The 17,651-nt window shown below is 50.4% G+C and overlaps 1 protein-coding gene and 1 long non-coding RNA gene across 8 annotated transcripts in view; one reads left to right on the plus strand and one right to left on the minus strand.

Annotated features, from left to right (window-relative positions):
• The window catches only part of LOC127007884 (uncharacterized), an 88,894-nt gene that overhangs the window by 54,562 nt on the left and 16,681 nt on the right, over positions 1–17,651 (plus strand). For 6 of the 7 annotated variants that reach the window (XR_007760662.1, XM_050879329.1, XM_050879330.1 and 3 more), the window contains 4 exons: positions 628–4,085; positions 4,231–4,360; positions 4,544–4,688; positions 5,350–5,481. Coding sequence is in view for 5 of the 7 variants with exons in the window: in XM_050879329.1 (XP_050735286.1) it covers positions 628–4,085; positions 4,231–4,360; positions 4,544–4,688; positions 5,350–5,481 (3,865 nt within the window). In the remaining 2 variants the exon portion in view is untranslated. Of the gene's footprint in view, positions 1–627; positions 4,086–4,230; positions 4,361–4,543; positions 4,689–5,349; positions 5,482–12,890; positions 13,155–17,651 lie in introns of all 7 variants that reach the window. The other variant, XR_007760663.1, reaches the window with a different exon arrangement.
• LOC127007886 (uncharacterized) lies at positions 5,757–7,388 on the minus strand. The gene is made up of 3 exons (XR_007760664.1): positions 7,246–7,388; positions 6,813–6,887; positions 5,757–6,742 (listed from the first exon to the last, which is right to left on the minus strand). It is a non-coding gene; the product is annotated as an uncharacterized LOC127007886 (long non-coding RNA).

Raw genomic sequence — 17,651 nt, forward strand, 5'->3', positions numbered from 1 at the left:
CACTATTCCGCCTGACCAAGATTGCCTCTCCCTCCTTTTATATATAGACTGCATGACCTGACCTGCCTTGTGATGTCTTTTAGTAATCATGTAATTTCTACCTGTCTGGGATGTGATTTACTCTTTAAGTTTTCGATCTCTTCATTTTAAGTATTGGGTGAGTAAGGATTGATGTGGGAGGTAACGTTCATCGAGTATTTAGAATTAATGAATAACTTTTGCTGGGGAAAGTAATGCTGTTCAGGTGACTTGTCCGCGCGAGGTTTTAAGAATAGGTGTAAAGGTCAGGCCAAGATGCACCCTCGGCCATGTCCTCCTCCTCCTCCTCCTCCTCTTCTCTGCCTCACGTTTATGCTCCCTCCTCGATACCATCTTGTAAATCTTTAAGCCGCCGCCAGCTCATTAGGGCGCCTTAGTCAGGGATCAGAGGCTTGAGGAGCGGGGCAGAGGGCGGGAGGCAGTGGCTGGGGTCTTGGCCTTAAAAGATTAAATCCTTGTAAAAATCAGAAGAGGCCAGAATTCTTGCCGCGAGTCGGGTCTTTGATGAGCTTTGAATATTCATTAGCCGCCCCGACACGGCCTCTTATCGCCCACCGTCACCGCCCCTACATCTGTGTTCCCCCGCAGGCTGAGATGATCTCCCAGGGCGCCCAGACCAACGGCGACGGCGGGCGGCGGAAGCTAGTGAAGAGCTTGTCGGAGGTGGCGCGCTACGAGGGTCTCCAGTACGAGATCTACGACCTGGACGACCTCTACTACCTGCATGAGCCGCCCCCGCCCGTCCGAACCCTGTCTGACGGCCCCCCGCCCTACCCCCCAAGGTTTTCAGCCTACGACATCCCCCTAGATGAAGGACCCCCGCCTCCTCCCCCTCTCAAGTTTCGGCAGAACTACGACGAGATTTTTGACGTCTCGCCGCGCAAGCCTCGGCGGGGCCTGCTGCAGAAGACGCTGTCGGAGGGCGAGATATTGTCAGAGAGGCGGAGAGCCCTGAGCCTGGCCTCGGGCTACCTCGAGGTGGACATCAACGGCTACAGCGACAACGAGGAGGAGGTGATCGAGCCGCAGTGCGTGGACGAGGTGTCGCGTGACCTCTCCCGCAGCAGGATATTCACGCCCGAGTCCTTCATAGAGGAGGAGGAGGAGTTCCACGAGAACATGCTCCACAAGGAGATCCTGCCCAGCCTTTCGTCCTACGAGAGAAAATTGTCCCAAGTGTCCACCGACTCGGAGCTGAAGACATTTGACCCCAACGAGTTCCGAACGGAGGAGCACCTGCGGGGCCAGCTGGCGGCCCTCTCGCTGGACTCCCTGGCGGAGGGCGGGCCCTGCCTGCTGGAGGGAACCTTGCCCCCGCCTGAAGGAATCTTCCTCCGCGAGGACTCGCCCATGCTGTACGCCGGCACGCCCTGCGAGGGCGCGGGCGGCGGAGAGTTCGGGGACCACCTGGAGGAGTCCATGAGCGAGAGTCAGGTGACGGTGCTGCAGCGGACGCTGGTGCCTTCCTCGCAGATCATCACGTCAGACTCTGAGAACGGCAGCTTCCACCTCACCGACCCCTCCTCCGCCGCCACCACGCCCTCCACCCGACACAAGAGCATCCACGCTGCCGGCAGCTTCGAGGAGGACTTCGAGGAGGACATGCTTCCTCGTCTACGGGTATCGAATCTCGTCCAAAGCACCACAACTCTGTCCTCCATAGAAGACGAGCCGACGAGCATTAGCGAAAACGTGGTGTCGGACAGCTCTCAGGGGCCCGTCACCAACAGCACCACCTCCAGCGAGGTGGACAAGGCCATCTGCGGCTCCACGGACAATGACTACAGCTCAATACGCAGCGGCGAGTCCCTCACCATAAAGTCTGAGACGGTCGAGGAAGAGGAATTCGAAGGTGAAATTGTTATTGAGGAGAACATGATGGCGCGCCTGGTGCAGGAGCTAAAGGGCGGCGACGCGTTGCCGCACATCCCGATCAGAGCCTTGGACTTCAGGGATGAGGCGCGGCGCCTGGCCTCGCCGGAGTCAGATTCGTCCAGCAGCCTCTTCACGGAGCAGGAAACGTCCAGGAGCCCCGTGTCGGGCAACACCAACACCATGACCTCCAAGTCCGACCTCTCCCGCACCGACTCCCACCCGACCGACCAGTCGGAGACCTCCGAGGACTACATCACCGCCACCGAGAACAGCATGCACGACCACGAGCTGCGGCGACCGTACCTCCCGGAGGAGCGGCACGTGTCGTCCCCCCCGGGCATGGACGACATCTACGAGGACGAGGCCCTCACCCTCACGCCCAAGATCCTGAGCCCCGAGATGACGGACGTCTTGGCGGGCTTCCACGACCACCACGAGCTCAGTGACATCGCCGAGGGCGTCAGCAGCGTGGCCAGCGACTTCGAGACGGCGCAAGACCTCACCTCCCCTGACGGCGACACGACCACCTCGGCGAGCTACTACATCGACCACTCGCAGGACTCAGACCCCGGCAACGACACCAAAGCCAAGCCGGAAGTCCCTCCGAAGCCCGCCTTCCTGCCGAGGCCGGAAGTGCCCCCAAAACCCGACAAAGTATCGCCGTCGCTGGACAGCCCACCGTCGTCACAGGAGCTGCAGGAGGCGCCAGGCCAGGTCGGCAGCGAGGTGGTGGTGAGGCGGCGGGAGAAGGGCAGCGAAGAGAGCAGGACGGGAGCCATCAAGAAGCGTTACTCAGCGGGAGGGAAGGTCGCCAAGGACGACAACAGGAGGTACTCGAGGTACTTCGAGGACAATGACAAGGGTGAGCTGTCCGAGGTGCGTGGGCAGGGCTACCCGGAGTCATGGTCTGAGGAGGACAGAGAGAAGGCCAAGCAGACCATGAAGCTTGACTTCCCGCCCGGCGTGACCATGTTTGGGGAGGCCCCGGCCTGGACCGACGCTGACAGCCTCAAACTAGACACGGAGAAGAAACTCAAAGTGTTCGAAAAGCCAAAAAAATCCGTGAAAATCGATTTGGCGAGTGTCGAGGATCTTCAGGCGATGAGATCCGCGAGCGAGGCCGTGACGGAGAGGGAGGGCGACGCCGCGGCGGTGGAGGTGAGGCAGGTGAAGGTGAAGCACGACAAGGTGAAGCGCAAGTCCGAGGAGGTGACGACGCCGGGCATGGTGCGCAGCCCCGCCATGCACGAGGGCTTCAGGCTGGAGGACTGGACGCCCGTGCGCACCCCCGTCACGCCGGACAGGTCTCTAGATATGGACTCTTCTGATGAATCCTACTCCGAGACTCCCAGACACCCCCCCAAGGGACGCAGCCCCAGGAGGAGGTCCAAGGACAGTCCTGGAAAGAAAGTCGAGGGCCTGACCCGTCCAGGAGAAAGTCCCGTGAAGCAGGCTGGCGAGAGGCCGTGTCCAGGAAAACCAAGTGTAAAGTCCAGAGAAAGTCCTAGGCTTATTCTGCAGGAAAGTCCAGAAAGAATAGCTAAGCAAAGCCCGAAGAGGTCAGTCCAACAACCGGCAAGCCCAACGAAGGAGACCTCGACTGCCAAGACCGAGAGATTCACCTCCCGTCCGCTGGAGATGCAGCGGCAGAGCCCCGCCAGAGTCCTGAAGACTCCCGCCGCCGAGCTCGGGAGGAAGGCCGCTGACGTCCCCGAGCCTCCCATACAGTTTGTTACGGACGCGCCCGCGGGAGGACAGGAGAACCAGGGTCGATTAAAACCGTCGGGTCCGGAGGTCGGCTACCTGAGGGCCGGCAGCCTGAGCCCCACCTCGCGGGAGAGGCCGCTGCAGCTGCCTGAGAGTAAGCTGCTCACCATCGCACCCTTGCGGGACTCACAGAGGAGCGTGGAGTCCCTGAGGTCCATGAGCCCCGGCTCTGATAACGTGTTCCTGGGTGGGAGTCGGGAGCAGCTGGACGAGGAGACAAGAGCCAACCTGTGTGTGCAGTGTGGCGAGCGGCCCGCCTCGCGCGAAGGCCTGCTGCGGCCAAACACCGTCGCGGAGACCAGCGCGGAGCGGCGGCTGTCCGACCGAGAAACCTCGCGACAACGCAACACCGTGACCCATCGTGCCAAGTCTGAGGAGCGAGGCTCCTTCACCAGGGACTGGGGGTGAGTGACTCCCCGGGACGGGAAGGCTCCAGTGTCTTTAGTGGCCTGTGAGTCTTGATCACATGGTTAATCCTGCCATATAAACGACATCCTTTTCCTTGCCTCTTAAAAATGTCCTTGTTTTTTTCCGTTGACTCCCTTTCAGGGCGACGCCCATCAGTCTTGAGCACGGCGACGCGCCGCGCCACGACAGCGATGACGACGAGAAGGGCGTCTACCTGGACCCCTACCGCGCCAGTCCGTGGGTGTACGTGTCCCCGGGAGACGAGGCCAAGGTAAGGAGACCCACGGGAGGCTTCCTGACGCTATTCCTAAGTACACAGTAGGAGGCCGGGGTCTGGGTGGGGACGTGGTCACGTCGGGGCGGGCGGGACAGGTTCAAGGTTCACGGGGCAGGAGGTGTGAGGGAACCTTCCTGATCAAAGAGACGACGAGGCAGTGACGGGTGTATCGTGCAGGTGTGGCGGCGGGACGAGGGGTCGCCCAGCCCGCTGCCGCCCAGCCTGCGCGTGCCGGGCTTCGAGGAGGAGGACGTCAACGGGACGGTGAAGGCGCGGGAGGAGGCGGGGCAGGACGAGGAGGACGGGGAGACGCAGGACGCCGGTGAGTGTGTGTGTGTGTGTGTGTGTGTGTGTGTGTGTGTGTGTGTGTGTCAACGTTCGATTTATTATATGTTTCGCAGAGAAAGCTTTGCAGCGGCTCCTCCTTGTGTCCTGTTCACGTGTGTTTATTCTTCCTTCTATATTGTACATGTTTTTGACGTCTTCTCCGGAATTCTTAAACATAATAAGTTTCCCCTCCTTTTCTTTTCATTCTCAGGCAATATTTCACTGAAGACTTTTGTTTGAGTGGTTGTACAAACAGGCCACTTTTGTTCCTCAGTCCTTCGTCTGTGTTTGCTTATCATTATAGGTCTGTGTCTGTCTCTCTGAATGTCTGTGTGTCTGTCTCTGTGTATGTGTATGTATGTTTATAGGCAGGACTGGAGAACTGGATGTGTGTGTGTGTGTGTGTATATTTATGTATGTATGTATGCATATGTAAGTTTTTGGCCACTCCTTTGACCTCTATTCAGGAGCAGTAAGTAGCGGGCTTTTTTTATATATTTTTTTTACGCCCTTCAACTGTCTCCTTAGCTGTAAGAAAAAAAATTATGGATGGATGGATGTATATGTGTATGTGAGTATGCACGAATGTATGTATGCAATTTAGGCTGTGTACGTATCTATGTATGTGCGCCCCAAGGTAACACACACTTGCCCAGGTCGCCGCGGGTCGGTTGAGTCGACGTGCAGCGAGAAGGAGTTCCGGCGCCGTTATCAGGCCATCACCCACCGCATGGTTCACCGCAAGGCCTCCGTCGAGATGTACCGCAGGCTCGTGCACGCCACCTTCCGTGAGTACCCGCGCCGATGACCTCTCGCACGTGTCTCCTTTTGCCCCGCCCATCCAGAGCCCCGCGCCGCCAACCTCCGCCCCTTCCATTCACTCATCATTTCGTCTCATCCACTCATCTACCCCTTCCATCTCACCCGTGTGTCTCTCATTGACTCATCCATTCACCCTCTCTAACCCTTCATTCTTAACCCCCTTCATCCCTCCACCTTATCCAGTCGCTGCCTTCCCCTTCCATCCCTTCCTGAGTACCGTGCTCCCGAACTTCTCTTTTTTTTTTTTTCTCATCCATGACCTTCAACCGCCATCTTTCATCCCCTTTCCACTCCCTCCATCCTCTTCCACCCCTTCCATTCCCTTCCGCCTCTTCCATCCCCTTCCTTCCCCTCCATCCCTTCCACCTCTTACACCCTTTCCACTCCAGCCACGCACACCGCCATCTTCCACCCCTTGATCCACTTCCTCCATCCCCTTTCATCCCTACCAGTCCCTACCGCCTCTTCCATCCCCTTCCTTCCACCCCTTACACCCTATCCACCCCAGCCACGCACACCGCCATCTTCCACCCCTTGGTCCACTTCCTCCATCCCCTTTCATCCCTTCCATTCCCTTCCGCCTCTTCCATCCCTTCCACCTCTTACACCCTTTCCACCCCAGCCACGCATACACCCGTTCATACCTATCCTTCCTATCACCTGTGTGTGTGTGTGTGTGTGTGTGTGTGTGTTTACGTACAATAATATTTCGTATCTTGTCTGATCTTCCTTCTGTCAGGTGGAAAATATTACCACTCTTTTTATTACAGCCGGAGACATAATAAAGAGCAATAAAAAAAAGGTATTCTCACGTGTGGTTCCCGTGACATGATTAAATTAAAGGCACGACCCTGTTATTAATTAGAAGCGAGGAGGGGGGGGCGTTGGGGGGTGCGGGGGAGGGGAGAGATGCTGTCTAGTCATAACCAGAAACCATCGTATTCGACAGCATATGAGAAAGAGGAGAGAAGAGGTGAAGGAGAGGAGAAGAGGAAGAGGTGACACGGAAACCTTAGTATTCGACAGCATATGAGAAAGAGAAGAGGTGGAGGAGAGGAGAAGAGGAAGAGGTGACACGGAAACCTTAGTATTCGACAGCATATGAGAAAGAGAAGAGGTGAAGGAGAGGAGAAGAGGAATAGATGACACAGAAGCCTTAGTATTCGACAGCATATGAGAAAGAGAAGAGGTGGAGGAGAGGAGAAGAGGAAGAGGTGACACAGAAACCTTAGTATTCGACAGCATATGAGAAAGAGAAGAGGTGAAGGAGAGGAGAAGAGGAAGAGGTGACAGAAACCTTAGTATTCGACAGCATATGAGAAAGAGAAGAGGTGGAGGAGAGGAGAAGAAGAGGAAGAGGTGACACAGAAACCTTAGTATTCGACAGCATATGAGAAAGAGAAGAGGTGAAGGAGAGGAGAAGAGGAAGAGGTGACACAGAAACCTTAGTATTCGACAGCATATGAGAAAGAGAAGAGGTGAAGGAGAGGAGAAGAGGAAGAGGTGACACAGAAACCTTAGTATTCGACAGCATATGAGAAAGAGAAGAGGTGGAGGAGAGGAGAAGAGGAAGAGGTGACACAGAAACCTTCGTATTCGACAGCATATGAGAAAGAGAAGAGGTGAAGGAGAGGAGAAGAGGAAGAGGTGACACAGAAACCTTCGTATTCGACAGCATATGAGAAAGAGAAGAGGTGAAGGAGAGGAGAAGAGGAAGAGGTGACAGAAACCTTAGTATTCGACAGCATATGAGAAAGAGAAGAGGTGGAGGAGAGGAGAAGAAGAGGAAGAGGTGACACAGAAACCTTAGTATTCGACAGCATATGAGAAAGAGAAGAGGTGGAGGAGAGGAGAAGAAGAGGAAGAGGTGACAGAAACCTTAGTATTCGACAGCATATGAGAAAGAGAAGAGGTGGAGGAGAGGAGAAGAAGAGGAAGAGGTGACACGGAAACCTTAGTATTCGACAGCATATGAGAAAGAGAAGAGGTGGAGGAGAGGAGAAGAGGAAGAGGTGACACGGAAACCTTAGTATTCGACAGCATATGAGAAAGAGGAGAGGAAATGAAGGAGAGGAGAAGAAGAGGAAGAGGAAGAGAAGTTAGAGTGTGCAAAGTTACTGATATCAAGAGGACACACACACACACACACACACACACACACACACACACACACACACACACACACACACACACACCTTGTTATCTGTACTCTCTTCCCTTCCTCTTAAGTCTTCGTCATCAATTATACGAACCATTAACATCAACAGGAACAGAAACCCTAACATTCAACAACAGATAAGCGAGCTACTAACATCAACAGAAGCAGAGACAACGGTATATTCACCCTCATATAAACGGGCTATTAACACCTAAGTTCACGATACTTACAGCTTTACATTTTTACATTGATACATAACCCCGAAATTGACCTATCTTTCGGCCATTCCTCTAACTCTTTCTAGGAGCAGTGAGTAGCGGGCTTTCTTTTCACTTTTCTTTCCTTTTTTTATGCCCTTAAACTGACTCCTCTGCTATAAAAAAAAAGACACTGTATATTGAGAATCACGTCAAGACCGGTAATGCAAAGTCGTGCAAGACCGGCCAACAAACAGATGCCCTAAAACGGTAGCTTAAAGAACTGTGTCAGAAGGAACGCGCTAACACCCCACCAGGAGCTCGGGTACAGCGGCCGCGTCATGAGCCCACGCGGTAATGTGGCGACTTAGCGAGAACCGACGGCATGGTGGCAGGAATAACTCATTGGCGGCGGTCCAGGTGCGGTGTGACGTGGCGGTGTGTGTGTTTGTTGGGGGATGCTGAGGGTGTTGGGGTATGAGAGGGGTGAGGGGATGGCTGAGGGACGATGAAAGGGAGGAGCTGAAGATGAGAAGGAAGAGGGGGAAGGGGAACTGGGTAGAAGCGAGGGTGAAGGGAAAAAATGATTGTGTGTTTTTATGAGAGGAAAGAGAGAGAGGAAAGGAGAGGTTAAAGAAAAGGAAGAGGGAGGAAACGGAAGTGGGAAAGGTGATAAGGTGTGAAGGTTTTATAGAGGAAAGAGAGAGAGAGAGAGAGAGAGAGAGAGAGAGAGAGAGAGAGAGAGAGAGAGAGAGAGAGAGAGAGAGAGAGAGAGAGAGAGAGAGAGAGAGAGAGAGAGAGAGAGAGAGAGAGAGAGAGAGAGAGAGAGAGAGAGAGAGAGAGAGAGAGAAAGCACGTCACACACATTTGCGTCATCACTTAACTAGCGCATCCATATTCAAATTCTCTCTCTCTCTCTCTCATGCTATTTCTTGCTTATTTTACTTTATTTTCTCACTTTTTTTTGGCAATGTGTTCCTCCTTTGTCTTGAGAGAGAGAGAGAGAGAGAGAGAGAGAGAGAGAGAGAGAGAGAGAGAGAGAGAGAGAGAGAGAGAGAGAGAGAGAGAGAGAGAGAGAGAGAGAGAGAGAGAGAGAGAGAGAGAGAGAGAGAGAGAGAGAGAGAGAAGAAGAAGAAGACTAGGAGGAGGAACAGGAGAAGGAGGAGGAGGAACAGGAAGAGGAGGAGTTGAATGGAGCGAGAATGAGGGAAAAAGGAGAAGAGTTGGCGTAAGTGGAGGAGGAGGACGAGGAGGAGGAGGAGGAGGAGGAAGCTACATTCAGTTAATTTGAAGCAACAGGAGATGTCTAATGGAGCTTGACAAGGTAATGAGATTGACACACACACACACACACACACACACACACACACACACACACACACACACACACACACTCCTGATAAGCAAAGTGCACCCCCTTCCTTGTTATCTTTACCCTCTTCCTCTCCTTCCTTCTCCTCTTCCTCCTCCTCCTCCTCCTGCTCTTCTTCCTCCTCCTTTTTTTCGTTTTCCTTCTCTTTTTCCTCCTCCCCCTCTCTTCCTTTTTCCTGTTTATTTCTTTTTTTCCTTCCCTTCTTTCTTTTTTGTTTATTGCCTCCTCTTTTTCCTCCTCCTCCGCCTCCTCCTCTTTCTCTTCTTCAGTCTCCTCCTCTTCCTCCTTTCGCTTTTTTCTCTTCCTCCTTTTTTCTCGTTTTTTTTTCTCTTCGCCTCGTCCTTCTCTCCCTCCTCCTCCTCCTCCTTACCTTCCTCCTCCTCCTCCTCCTCCTCCTCCTCCTCCTCCTCCTCCCCTTCCTCTCAATTAAAGCGAAGCGATGCAACTCCGATATCGGGATAAACTTTTTTCTCCGGGCAAGTTTTAGAGTACTGGAGTAAGCTTCCCCCGCGGCGCCCCCCTGCCAAGGCGATTAACTTCCGCTGAAAAATCGAACATAATATTTTTTTTCCCTCGCGATCGACTGGAGTGATTTAAGTTGGAGCTAATGTGACTGATGAAGGTTTAGGCTGTAGGCTGTGTGTGTGTGGGGGGGGGGGGGGGGGGGAAGGATGGGAGAAAAGGGGGCAAGGGGGGGCTGTTCTATTTTATTGTTATTTTATTTTATTTCTCCTTTCTTTTCTTCTTATTTTTATTATTTATTTTCTTTCTTTTCCTTTCCTTATTTCATTTCCTTCTCTTCATCTTTTCCTTCCATCCATCATTTTCTTTCCTTTCGTCTCCTTTCCTTCCTTCCTTCCTTCTTTCCTGTCTTTCTTTTTTCCTTCCTTTTCTTTCTTCCTTTCTTTCTTTAATCCTTTCCTTTTCTTTCTTTCCGTTTCCTTCCTTACTTCCTTCCTCTCTTCCCTCCCTTTTCTCTCCATCCTTCCATCCTTCCCTCCTTCCCTCCTTCCTTCCTTCCTTCCTTCCTTCCTTCCCTCCACGGGCATCATAAAGTGTAAAACGAGGCGGGTCAACGAAGGAAGGGGTCTCGTTATACGCTAAAGACTTCACATTTCCTTCTCCTCTTTCCTCCTCCTCCTCCTCCTCCTCCTCCTCCTCCTTTTTCAAGTATGACCGGAGGAACATTATCTCCTTTTTTATTTCTTCTTTTTTCTTCATTTATCTTCTTCCACTCTTCTTCTTCTTCACCTCTTTCTTCTCTTTACTTCCTTCCTCTTCTCCCGATCGTCTCCTTCCTCTTAGTAATGGAAGAGGGAGGAGGAGGAGGAGAAAGAGAAGGAGGAGGAAAGGGAAGGGGAGACAGAAGGAGAGAGTGAAAAGAGAGAGGAAGGAAGGAAATGAAAATGAGGAAAGGGAAGGAGAAAATTGAGCGGAAAAAGGAGGAGGAAGAAGATGGAGAAGAGGAAGAGGAGGAGGAAGGGAAAGGAGGAAATTAAATGGGAAGAAAAATGAAAGAGGAAGGAGGGAGGGGGAGAGGGGGGAAGGGGAAGAAAAGGAGGAAGGGGAATGAGAAAATTGATTGGAAAGAGAAAGGGAATAGGAAGAGGAAGGGGAAGACGAAGGAGGAAGTGGGAAAAGATGATGAAAAAGAAAAAAAGGGAAAGTGAAAATTAAGTGTGGAAGGGAAGGGGAGGAAGGGAAGAGGAAGAGGAAGAGGAAAAGAAAGACGAAGAAGGGAGTGGGAAAGGAAGGAGATGAAAAAGAGAAAATGGAAGGAAGAAAGTAAGTCGGGAAGGGAGGGGAGGAAGGGAAGAGGAAGAGGAAGAGGAAGAGGAAGAGGAAGGGAGCCACATCTCTAGTTTATATTCTTTTTACGCCCTTTAAATATTGATACGAGGCGTCCTTTTTAATATAATTCTCTCTCTCTCTCTCTCTCTCTCTCTCTCTCTCTCTCTCTCTCTCTCTCTCTCTCTCTCTCTCGTTTTCGCTCTTTTTCTCCTCGCACAGCTGTTACCCAGAATGTGGAGGAGGAGGAGGAGGAGGAGGAAGAAGAGGAAGAGGAGGAGGAGGAGGAGGAGGAGGAGGAGGAGGAGGAGGAGGAAGCGAAAACTCATAAGCTCACAAAAGTTTTCAGCAAATCTACAGTCACAGAAAAAGTAACACACACACACACACACACACACACACACACACACACACACACACACACACACACACACAGGCAATCAACACTTGACGAAATAGGAAGGATGTCTGCTCATGTATTTCCTCCTTCGTGGGTGAGGGACTGACTGACTGACTGGCTGACGGATGGACGGATTGGCTGACGGAGTGGCTGACAGAATGGCTGACGGATTGGCTGACTGGCTGACCTGAAAACAAACTGACTAACTGATTAAGTGGCTGGAAAACTGGGTGGCGAACTTGTTGACTGACTTACTGACTGACTGACTGGCTGACTGACCTACTCTTAAACTATCTGACTGACTGACTTCTCATAAATTGGCTGACTGACTGACTGGGTTTCTGACTGACTGACTGACTGATTGACTGTCTGACTGGGTAGCTAATAAACAGGCAAGTTGGCTCTGTGACTGACTGACTTACTGACTAACTGACGTACTAACTGACAGCCTGATGAAGTGAATGGCCGACTGGCTTGAAGGGCGTAGAGAATTATGCATGCGATTCCATTATTCTCTCTCTCTCTCTCTCTCTCTCTCTCTCTCTCTCTCTCTCTCTCCGGGGGTCAGAAAGCGGTTATATGGTCGTCATTTGATGCTGAGGTTGCACAGTTTCCTCTTGGTCAATTTTAGGATCTCACGGACAACACTAAAAGGAAATCGAGCTGAAGGCGAAGGATTGAGTCGTTTTAATCGTCTATAGTATTCTCCGTTTTAACCGTCTATAGTATTCTTCCTTTTAACCGTCTATAGTATTCTTCCTTTTAACCGTCTATAGTATTCTTTCGTTTATTGTTTTGTGTTATTTTGCAACTTTTTCTTCTTCTTCTTCTTCTTCTTCTTCTTCCTTCGTTTGTGAATGATGAGCTTCGTGTTTATCTCCCATTTTCTTTGATGCTCCTTTGTTTTGGTTCCTCGTTTTCTGTTGAACTGCATTAATAAGTCGTTTTCTTTGCGCGTTTTTCTGTCTTACGTTTTCTGTTGAACTGCACATTTATTATTTATTTTTTGTTTTGTATTGTTTTTCCAGTCGTCTATATTTTCTTTGTTGTTTTGGTTCTCTTACTTATTGTTTTTTTGTTGTTGTTTTCTCTTTATTTTCTTTGTTTTCTTGGTTCTCTTTCTTATTGGGGGGTTTTCTCCATTTTTCTCTTTGTTTTGGTTCTTTTATTGTTTTATGTTTCTTCGTTTCCTCGTGGCCGTTTAAGAGATTGTTTATCATACACTTCCATCTGTCATTCTCCTTCGTTATCACCTCATTTATCTACCTGTCTACCTGCCAATACCTGTCTATCTGTCCGTCCGTCTGTCTGCCTCCACGCCACACCTTCACCTTCCCTCCTCCTCCTCCTTTCAGCCTCCCCCTTTCCCCTCTCACGCCTTTTTCCTCTTCCTCCATCCCTCCACACCCTCGCCTTCTCTCCCTCCAATTCTCTCTTCTTCTCCTCCCTTCTCTTCTCAGCCTCTCCTCTTTCCCCTCATCGCCTCCTCCTCCTCCTCCTCTTCCTCTTCCTCGTTCCTCAGTCCATCGGAAGCATCGCGTCGAGACAAGTGACTGCTGTGTTCAACCCCACGTGAAGCTGAAGTTGGCACCCTCAGTGGACAGTCCGGGCGAGAGTGCCAACGGGGGGGCGGGGTGCCATCTCGGAGCAAAAGGCCCACGCCCCTTAGTTTTGACTCTGCCTCAGTGGTGGTGGTGGTAGTGGTGAGGGTGGTGATAGTGGTGGTGAGGGTGATGATAGTGGTGATCGTAAATGTGATGAGTGTGGGAAACGATAGTGCCAGTGGTGATGATAGTGGTGATAACGAGGGGAAAATAAGTGGTGGTGTTGGTGGTCTCTATGGTGGTGATAGTGGTGATGAGTGGTGGTGGTCTTTGTGGTGGTGAGAGTGGTGATGAGCATTCTACTTCGATGTTGTCTTGTGTGGAGTTCGAGGAAGTGTCTGTCTGGTGCCGTGAAGCTGGTGATGGTGTTGACTGTGGTGGTGGTGGTGGTAGTGGTGGTGGTGGTGGTAATGGTGGTGGTGGTGGTGATTACTGCCACTTCGACGTCCTGTGACTGTGGCCAAGTTCTGAAGCCTTCGGGAACGGCTCTTGAGGTCCCCATCCTTTGTGGCCATTGTGTCTTGGTCCTCAAACTCTCGCTCGCCACAAACTCAAGTCCACAAGCAACAGACTGAGGACCAACAGAAGTCTTTAAGTAGCCGTTCCCAACTCATTACAGCCTTTGAGAACTCGGGAACTTATGGCAGAAACACTTACTCACCCACACCCACACACAAGAACTCAGCTATTTCGAACCCATTACAGACTTTTAGAACCCGGAAACCTCTGGCACGAACACCCACACCCACCCACACAAGAACGCTCTATAGCTATATCGAACCCATTGCAGACTTTTTGAGCTCGGTATCTTATGGCACGAACACTTACTCTCTCACACCCATTCACCCTCATACAAGAACTCACGGCAGCTATATCGAACCCATTACAGACTTTTTGAACCCGGTATCTTATGGCAGGAACACTCACTCTCTCCCACACCCTCACCCACACCCACACACAAGATCGAACCCATTACAGACTTTGAAACTTATGGTAGGAACACTCACTCCCCTCCACTTCCACCCACCCCACCACACACACACACAAGAACCCTGTAGCTATATCGAACCCATTAGACTTTTTGAACCCGGGAACTTCTGGCATGAACACTCACTACCCCACACTTTCACCCACCCCCACACACCCTTCCACCCATCCCCTTCTCACACACACAAGCATAACATCCCACTTACTCATTCACACCTTCTACCCCATCCGCATCCCTCCCGTTACACCCTTCACACACACGCGTAACAGACCTTGAGAACTCGAAAACTTGGGGCATTTCTTACTCACCCCACACACCTCTTCATCCCTCCCCCCACCCCACCCCACACACACTTCCCATCCATACACAGGAGGAGCAGCTCTCTGGAAGGTACCAAGCGCACACCCACGCACCTCTTAACCCACTCACTCCTCTCCCACACACACAAGCGCAACAGACCTATGGAAGCGATCATAATATATTTGTCGGGGTTTTTAATGTTTTTGTTTTGTTTTGTGGTCTGTTGTTTTGTTCTGTTGTGTTGTTTTCGTGTTTTTCTCCCATTTTCTTTGATGCTCATTTGTTTCGATCTCTCGTGAGTGGAAGCGATTATTTAATTGTTGGGGTTTTTTTCTGTTTTTGTTTTGTGGTCTGTTGTTTTGTTCTGTTGTGTTTTCTGTTTTTTTTTTCGATTGTTTTTGTTGTTTTGTTGTTTTGTTGTTGATCTGCTTCCATAGTTCCAATAATTATCAAGTTAAGAGTATTTCAACGTCTTCGTGTAATCATCATCATACGAGTACCGACGTGTGTGTGTGTGTGTGTGTGTGTGTGTGTGTGTGTGTGTGTGTGCAGCATCACGTTCCCTGCATATAATCGTGCGACTCGTGATGGTATTAAGTGATGACGCGAGGCAGATCCATCAAATTAGTTCGTGTTAATTAAATGTATTATCTGCCGCCTCCTCTTCCCCACACACACACACACACACACACACACACACACACACACACACACACACACACACACACACACACACGCACGCACGCACGCACTATTACCCTCCCCGTGACTGCCTAGAGAGAGCGCCCATCTGTCTGTCTGTCTGTAGCTGTCGATACGGAGAGAGAGAGAGAGAGAGAGAGAGAGAGAGAGAGAGAGAGAGAGAGAGAGAGAGAGAGAGAGAGAGAGAGAGAGAGAGAGAGAGAGAGAGAGAGAGAGAGAGAGGGAAAAGAGGAGGGAAAGGAGGATTGAAAGGAAGAGAAACGAAGAGAGAAAAAAATGATGATGATAAAAGGGAATTGAGAAAGAGGAGGAGAAAAATAGGGGTAAACTCATATAAGCAGTATTATGAAACAAGACTTACGAAAAAAGTGTCCATCTGTCGCTTTGTAGATAAGAAGAAAGAAGGGAGAAGAGGAAGAAGGAGAAGCAGAAGCGGAAGAAAATATGAAAAAGATAGGAAGAAGAGAAGGGAGGGAGAGGACTCATAAATGTAAGAGAGAAAAATGGAAAGGGGAAGGAGACTAAGGAGGAGAAGGGAAAGGAGGGAAAGAACTCATAAATTTGAATACCCATAATACAAGAAATACGAGAAATAAAAAGAGATAGGAAGAAGAGAAGGGAAGGAGAGAAAGATGGAAAGGGGAAGAAGACAAAAGAGGAGAAAGGAAAGGAGGGAAAGGGCTCATAAATTTGAATACCCATAACACAAGAAATACAAGAAATAAAAAGAGATAGGAAGAAGAGAAGGGAGGGAGAGGAAGATGGAAACGGGAAGGAAGCAAAGGAGGAGAAGGGAAAGGACTCATAAATTTGAATACCCATAATACAAGAAATACAACAGATCAAAATTCGTAGTTCCAAGAATCACCACTTCGAAGGAAAAACAAAGATGACTAAAAATAGATCAAGTCGTGGCCAGCATCAGCGAGGAAGAAGAAAAGAGAAAGAGAAAGAGAATGAGCGAAAAAGAGAGAGAAAGAAAGAATCAGTGAGTTAGATATCCATTACTCTCGCCTAAGTGTTTCTCGCGAAGGAAGAGAAAAAAAAGAGTCGTTTCCGCGTGCAAAATAACCGACCGGGAGCGACTGAGTGAGGAAGATGTGCCAAATTTGTCTGTGGTGGGCGAGACAGTCTGTTACGTGGGGAGAGAGAGAGAGAGAGAGAGAGAGAGAGAGAGAGAGAGAGAGAGAGAGAGAGAGAGAGAGAGAGAGAGAGAGAGAGAGAGAGAGAGAGAGAGAGAGAGAGAGAGAGAGAGAGAGAGAGAGAGAGAGAGAGAGAGAGAGAGAGAGAGAGAGAGAGAGAGAGAGAGAGAGAGAGAGAGAGAGGGGGGGGGAGCTAATTGTGTACCGTATTAAAGGAAAAGAAGAGAATTGGAAAAAAAAGAACAGACACATAGACACAGATAGATAGATAGATAGATAGATAGATAGACAGACAGACAGACAGACAGACAGACACAGACAAACTTAAACGAGACAGACAACAGATGAACTCGTACTCAAGTTTGGAAGACAATATGTGTGTGTGTGTGTGTGTGTGTGTGTGTGTGTGTGTGTGTGTGTGTGTTTACGAGAGTAGTATAGTTTCAGCAAAGAAGTAGAGAGAGGCATTTAAAATTAACATGTTTACACACACACACACACACACACACACACACACACACACACACACACACACACACACACACACTCGATACTCGTTCTCGCCTACAATTTAAAGCTGAGAGAGAGAGAGAGAGAGAGAGAGAGAGAGAGAGAGAGAGAGAGAGAGAGAGAGAGAGAGAGAGAGAGAGAGAGAGAGAGAGAGAGAGAGAGAGAGAGAGAGAGAGAGAGGCCGTGTTTGTTTTGGAAGAGACGCCGAAATGAGAATGGGGGGGAGGGGAGAGAGAGAGAGAGAGAGCGAGAGAGATGAGGAGGAGGAGGAGGAGGAGGAGGAGGAGGAGGAACAGACAGCGAAGGGGGGGGAGGGGAGAAGGGTAAGGGAGGGGGCAGCATCATTTTGTGGGTCAGTGGTGCAGGGTTAGGGGGGGTGGGGGAAGGGGGGGGTCTGGGGGTGGTCAGGTCAGTAGGTCATCTTCCCTTGGGGTTGTTTGGGGAGTTGGTAATAATGAATGAGGTTGGATGAGGGGAAGGGAGGAGTCGTGAAGGGGAGAAAGAGATGGGGAGGAAGGGAAGGGGAAGAGGTAGGGTGTGTGTGGGTGTGTGGGTGTGTGTGTGTGTGTGTGAGAGAGAGAGAGAGAGAGAGAGAGAGAGAGAGAGAGAGAGAGAGAGAGAGAGAGAGAGAGAGAGAGAGAGAGAGAGAGAGAGAAGGGAAGAGGAAGAAAAGTAATTGATGCTGTGGGTGAAGAAGGGAAGAGAGAGAAGATGAAGGGGAAGAGGGGACGTAAAGAAGAAAATGGATGGGAAAATAGGTAAGGAAGGGGAAAGATTGTGTGTATAAAGAAGGGAAGAGGAATAGAAGTAATTGATGTTGTGGGTGAAGAAGGGAAGAGAAAGATGATGAAGGGGAAGAAGGGGACGTAAAGAAGAAGAATGGAAGAGAAAAGAAGTGAGGAAGGGAAAGGTTGTGTTTAAAGAAGGGAAAAAGGAAGAGAGAAAAAGAGATGATAAAGGAAGGGAAAACGTTGG

Source organism: Eriocheir sinensis, chromosome 36 (assembly GCF_024679095.1).
Source record: "Eriocheir sinensis breed Jianghai 21 chromosome 36, ASM2467909v1, whole genome shotgun sequence".
NCBI lineage: Eukaryota > Metazoa > Arthropoda > Malacostraca > Decapoda > Varunidae > Eriocheir > Eriocheir sinensis.